The following is a 6,801-nucleotide window of genomic DNA, read 5'->3' as shown; positions in this document are numbered from 1 at the left end:
TCTCTCCTGTCTTCCCAGAGTTTTTTTCCTTTCACAACCTGAAGTGGAGTTGTCCTCTTCCTTCTTTCCTCTCAAAGTTGGAAGTCAGAAGTTACTATAGGGCCTAAAATGAACTGAAACTTGAAGAGAACTAGAAATGACTTAAGAAAAAAACTGAAGAGGTTATCTTCCCAGCTCCTTCCATCCCTCATGCAGAGAAGGGCTTTCTTCTCCACCACTGAGGAAAGTCCCATACTTATGGGCTTTGGAACGAGGAATACAATAGTAAACTATGTTCTTAATGATGACTGAGAAGCAATGACATATCTTAAAGCAATGGTGTCAAACTTAAAAAGAAATCAAGGCTCTCTTTGGTCCTGGCAGCTGCAGGAAGATGACAAAGGGACATCTTTGTTTGGTAAGCGCCAGAATAAGACGCACCCTTTGTGCTGTCCTTGTGGTTCCAAGGCATACCATCTTCAGAAGTCAACATGTGGAAAATGTGGATATCCTGCTAAACGCAAGAGAAAGTATAATTGGAGCGCAAAAGCTGAGCAACACAACACCACTGGTTGTAGTCTGATGAGGCACCTAAAAATTGTCTATCACCGATTCAGGAATGGATTCCGTGAAAGAACAACACCCAAACCCAAGAGAGCAGCTGTTGCAGCATCTAGTCCATCTTACAGATTCAACTGTTTGTTAAAATAAATGTCGCAAATGAAAAGTGTAAAAAAAAAAATGTCAAGTCAGTAAATGGTACATGAGAATCCCCTTGGGCTACATGTTGACTTGAATTTAAAATATATTATCTGTATTTTATTGTATTTGTATTTATTTTATTAAGTATTTCCCAATTACATTTTAGTCTGATTTAACCCACCCTGGAATTTTATTAGCTAGGGCTTTATGTGGCCCTTTACCGTCAGTTTTGATACCTCTGTTCTAGAACACTAGTTAGCAAACTGTAGTCACAGGGACAAATCTTGCCAGCTCCCTGTTTTTGTTTGGCCCCCATCAGGCAAGATTTTTTTTTCTTTTTAGCATCTTTACATGTAATAAAATTTTATTTAATAATATACAATTATCCCTTCTACATCATGACTTTCCCTATTGCAGTTTCAGTATATCATGTGTCAGCATAAGAAATTAAATGGGAATTTGGAGGGAGTTTTGTGAAAACCACGGACAACATACAAAGGCCAGCAGATGACACAGAAAAAGTTTAGAAACTCCAAAATGCGTAAAATATGTGTATAGTATTGTCTAATAGCAACATATTTTATCTTTTAATAATTAATTAATAATTGATTAAGACTTCTCTGTTACAAAGGGGGGGGCAAAAAATTTTACACAGATTTTCTAGCTCGTGGGGGCCTTTTGCCCCAACCCCTGTGGTGTGGAAGAGAGAACTGTAAGAGAAACTCTTCGTCCTTGGGCCCTGTTGGCTGTAGTTTGCCAGCCCTTGTTCTAAAGCATATTCTTTATTTTCAAAGAAATGTTATGTTGAGCATGGCGCTGGCATCAAAGATATGGTGATCTGATTCTTTATGAGTCCCTACATGGACATGTTTGAACAGTGTATCTGTGTGATAGCTCTCAGGGTCTGCCTATAATAATTATAATAAACAGAGTGTTGCAGCAACCAGAACACCTCATTGTCTAAACACTCTATAGTTGTTGTATTTCTTTACTGACACAATCAACTTGTAATTTGTCAAAAGGCTTCACCCTTGGAGGCAATTTTCAGGTGAAAACCCGGATTGTTGCTGTTTAGAGAAGTTCCTGGAACATTGATGTTTCAATGTATGTGTGATAGTATTGATTATTATCCCTTTCAATGATGCAGGTTGAAAGCCATTCACATCTGCCCATTTTTGTCCATGTTTTCCAGTAAATTCTCTGTATTTGTTTGTTCTGAGTTGGCCTGGACTCTGTCCACTCTGCTGAGAGTTTAAATTTTATATCTGAACAAAATGAGATACTTGGAGGTCGTACCATAATTGACAAAATGAGATTTACTTAGCTATAGAATATTATTCAGATGGATAGGTATTGAGAATCCATCGAGTAGGTCAACTCAGCCAAGTGGCCGAGAATGCCTTCAGATCCTCCTGCCTGCTTTGTACTCTGGCTCTGAGTGAGAAAAACATTCTGAGCCAACCAAGTGTCAAGAACACCTCAGTAACTTTTAAGGAAACCAGCATAATTTGCATGGGAATGGGGGTGGGAAGTGCAGGATATTACTGCTACCAAGGGTTCCACCTGACAGCCTTGAGGATCCTAGGTTTAGAAATGAAAAGCATTTCCAAGATTATCTAATCCAAATCCTTCATTTTATGGAGACTGAGGCCAGAGAGATTAAATAACTCCTTCAAGGTCAAGTAGGTAGTAAGTGGAAGAGCTGGGATTATAGCCAGTTTCTCCGACTCTAAATCTAGCATTCTTTCCACTGTACCATGCTGGTCTTTCCTCTAATTCATGGATGGACAGCAGTAAAGTAGATCCTTTAGCTTACCCACTCTCACTAGGTACCTACTAGGTTTCCAGTCATCTCCTTTTCTTGTCATACATATCTCTGATGAGGTCCTTTATTTTGCTTCTCTTGGTGATAAGCTACAGCCTGCTGACACCCACCAGAGCCCTTTGTGTGATCCTCAAATTTAATTAGCTGAATAACTAGTTCATATAAGAGGCATACCCCTATGTATACATAACCTCTTCATTTAAAATGATAAAGATCCGATTTCTAAAAAGCCCATACTGGATTCCTGGTGTAGAAATAGTTTGCTCACAGACCTCTGAATGTTATTAATGGCCCTTATGTACAGACCCTGAATGAAACAAAATTAAAAACCAAAGTTAATTTCAAGCTCCATTAGAAATTAAAGGTGTCAGAAGAAAAATCAATATTTGCCCAGTGCAAAATAACTACATTCAAAGCAATTCTAGTATTTTTAACTTGTGAAGATTAAAGAAGTCTTGCAAACTATCTGTGAAGTGTTGCTTAACACCCACATGCCATCTATGAAGTAGTGAGAATAGATATCAGAAGCTGCTTATAGAACCCGAATTGTTGTGCTGTATAGCATGCCCCCTTAAACAAGGAGAGAGCTTGAAACTGATTTCATTAGTAGAGGGAACTCCCAGGTGAAGAAACTCTCTCTCCCAAGTTAAGTTGCCACCTTCTTGGCAATTTATAATCCTAAAGAAGTGACTAGATCCTTGAGGGCCTAAGTATGACTCAGGGTTACATAGCCAGTTTGTCAGAGGTAGGACTGGAACCCAGATCTTCCTGGCTTTGAGGGGATCTCATTATCTGCTACAGCCTACTTCCACTATCTACAAAAATATGTACCTAAAAAAAAAAAAACTAGTGTTCATACAAAACTGTTCCTTTCCAAAAATTTCCATCACAATTCAAAATCCCCAAAAAGATAAAGATACTACAGAATTTGAAGGGGAAGAGAAGTCCTGTGTAGCCACTGCTTTAGAATCTCAATCTCTATCTCTGTCTCCTCCTCCCTACCTCCCCCCACTACCTCCCTCTCTCTTTCTCTCTCTCTCAATACATATAGAGATAGATAGATAGATACAATATACATATGTAAAATCATGTTGTATGTATCATATATTATATACATATATGTGTGTGTCTATTATATGTCTATATAGATAAACAGATTTCACATACATGCACATTTTCTTTTAATTGTCCTTGCCATATTTTTGTAGGTAATGCCTGTGTATTATAACTATGAATGGCCTTAGCAGCATCAGCCTCACCTGTGTGAGAAACTTAGTAACCTGTATATTCACAGGTCACAAAAGATACAAAAATAAAAATTACAGAAATCTTCTCTGTGTCATTACTGTCAGAGCTCTTGTTCTGAAATATCTCTCGGGGAAAGCATGAGAAAGTGAATTAATATTTTGCAGCTCTAAAAAGATCAGAGTGAGATTGGCCTGTATTGGACCTTCTAATGAGAATATCTCACTTGCCTGCTTCACTTGTCAAGATTAAGTCTTACGAGAGTTAACAAAAATGTCAATTCTCACAGTAAGTCTTAAGCAAGGACGAACAATTTTCTAAAATAATAGAGGTTCCAGACCATTTCCCGAATAAAAAAACAATAGAAATTCATATTAAATTTTACTTTACATGTATAGGAAAATGTAATATGATTAAGAGCTAAAGCAGCTAAAGGAATGCCTGTAGGAAATGGATTCACTTTAGTTCTGTCAGTAGAAGGCCGCAGAGGAATAGTTTGGTCGTAGACCTTTTCTCAGAGCTGTCCCATTTTGCCACACATTTCTCAGGGTATGACTGAGATATTTGTACCTTCAAAAAATAATATTCCCATTAGATAAGATCACACAGGAAAGTTCAGACTCCACTTAATGAAACTGAAAAATACATGACAGAAGTTCTAGCAAACATTAACATGGATTCCCATGGCCTGAGAGCCAGCCATACCAAATACTGATTTTACAATTGTATAATAAAAGGCAGGTAGGTGGCTGAGTGGATAAGAGTTCTGGTCCTGGAGTCAGGAAGACTTGAGCTCACATTCTTCCTCAAACACTTACTAGCTGTGTGATGCTGGGCAAGTCACCTAACCTCTGTTTGCCTCAATCCATTGGAAAAGGAAATGGCAAATGACTCCAATATCTTTGCCAAGATAACCCCATATGGGATCATGAAGAATCAGATACAAGTGAATGATAACAATAAAAATTATCTTTTGGATGCTCATTGTTAACCTGGAATAATCAGGGGAGAGCTCTGAAGTCAGACCATTTTGTTCCTGCTTCTGTTTCTATTTGTTTCCAATACCCTCCTTCATATGGCCTAGATATTACATTCTTCCCCCCTGCCCAAATCTGCTCTTGAAAAGGAACTACGTCATTTACTGCCTATTGTGGATTTAACTCAAATATCTTTCAGTGAGACATTTGCATTTTATGCCTGAGCACCAGTTTTGGAATATGAAACTTTTGTCTTTTTTTTAAAAGGGATGTTCAGCCTCAGTAAGTATATGCAGTAGATGGTATTTGAGGACATGAAAGCCCTCTAGGAGCATACTTCCGCATTCATTCTTGTTTGTTGTTCTGGTATTAGAGGTAAACAGAACCAGTCGTAGGCAAATCTGTGAAGTAAGTGGTTGTGCTCTATGGTGCTGGAGGAGGTTTCTTTTCTTCTGCCTCTCTCCTCTTCTTAAAGAAGATGGATCTGGTATCAGCCATTTATAGCTACCTGTTGATTATAGTTGACTACACTTCAGTGTGAATGAATTTCTGGGAACAGGGCATGATTTCCTCCAGTGCTTTTCATTTTCATTCTTACTTCTTCTTGGGGTTGCTAGGTGGTAAAATAAATAGAGTCTTGGGCCCAGAGTCAGGAAGACCTGAGTTCAAATGTGGCTTCTGACTCTTACTAGCTGGTGTCACTGGACAAGTCATATAACTTCCTTGAGCCTGAATTTTCTCATCTGTAAAATGGGAAAAAATAATAGTAAATATCTTCCAAGGCTTTTGTAAGGATAATATTTGTAAAGCATTCTGGAAACCTTAAAGCACTCTATAATTGCTTGCTCTTGTTATTACTATTATTTTATGTATCTGGTAAGTTTCCATGTTGTCTTCTCCATTTGAATGTAAACTCCTTGAGGTCAGGGTCTATGTTTATATTTCTTTGTAGCCTCAGAGCTTAGTGACAATACTGGGAAATTAGTGAGTGTTTATTCATGTTTGTTGATTGACCAATTTGCCTTTGACCTCTGATTGTGGAATAGGAAGGCTCTCTCCTATAGAAGAAATTTCAAGTATTGGTTACCAGGTATAAGAATCAGTTTTTTGTAGTGGAATTAACTCTTTGATGAACATCTGGGTACCTTAATTCTAATCCTAGTGCTATAAGTAGTTCATGAATAAAAAGTTATTGTAATTTTTTTAATTTTTAATTTTATGTTATTGATTTTTAAAATTCAGACCTCAGGGCTGTTCCTCCTGCCCCTTTTGATTAACTGAAAGTCTGTCTACTATTCATATTAACTTCATCTGACTAAAACCTAACTCATGGAATAATAGTGTTAAAGAAAGACTGCTTCACGTTCCTCAGATATAAGCCAAAGGGGAGCTTGACTTTCCCAAAGTAATCATTATTTGAAGAATCCCAACTGTTGCTGACTCTTTACTTATCTTAGTTTCATGTAAATCCTTTCCCCCTCAACCAGTCCATTGTGAACCCTTTCAATGTAATCTGTAAACTGATATTGTTTCCTTGTTGAGTGTGTTTAACTAGGTTTGTTTCTTTAGGAAGTATTGATTTTATGACTCTGTTTAATTAAGTTTATTCAACTTTTAGAGCATTGAAGGATGTGTGGCATTATGTTACTTATTTTTAACATTCATAGGCTAAAAGAATGCAAGAGATTTCAATATTTAAAGGAATTTTTTCTCTGTCTTTCTAATATAATTTTTATTAAAAGATTTAAAGAAACTTTCTATAAAAGCTTTAAAGAAAGAGGTGGGATTTTTTGTTTGTTTGTTTTTGAACATCCTGAACCTGTTCCTAATAAAACCTAGATTTTTATCTCTATAATTTCTGCACTGTGGTAGATATGGCACTGTGGCATGCCATGAGAACTCAAAGAGGAGATATTTCTGCCATGATACAGGCAAATCATTTCCCCTGCATTCGGCCTAACTTTCCTCATCTCTGAAATGAGGCAATAGGACTAGATGATATTTAAGATCACTTTCGCTATCATCATTCTAGGACTCTAGGTCCTTGCTCTAATTGGACAGTTTCTCCTAGAA

At 37.3% G+C, this 6,801-nt stretch overlaps 1 protein-coding gene across 1 annotated transcript; it reads left to right on the top strand.

The window, feature by feature from the left end:
* Positions 1–315: 315 nt before the first annotated feature.
* LOC118850961 (60S ribosomal protein L37-like) lies at positions 316–690 on the top strand. Its single transcript, XM_036760569.1, has one exon. It carries the CDS (start codon positions 316–318, stop codon positions 688–690), a length of 375 nt encoding a protein of 124 aa, XP_036616464.1.
* Positions 691–6,801: the final 6,111 nt, after the last annotated feature.

The sequence above is a fragment of the Trichosurus vulpecula genome, chromosome 5 (assembly GCF_011100635.1).
Source record: "Trichosurus vulpecula isolate mTriVul1 chromosome 5, mTriVul1.pri, whole genome shotgun sequence".
NCBI classification, from domain to species: Eukaryota; Metazoa; Chordata; class Mammalia; order Diprotodontia; family Phalangeridae; genus Trichosurus; species Trichosurus vulpecula.
This window is presented reverse-complemented; position numbering and strand designations above follow the sequence as displayed.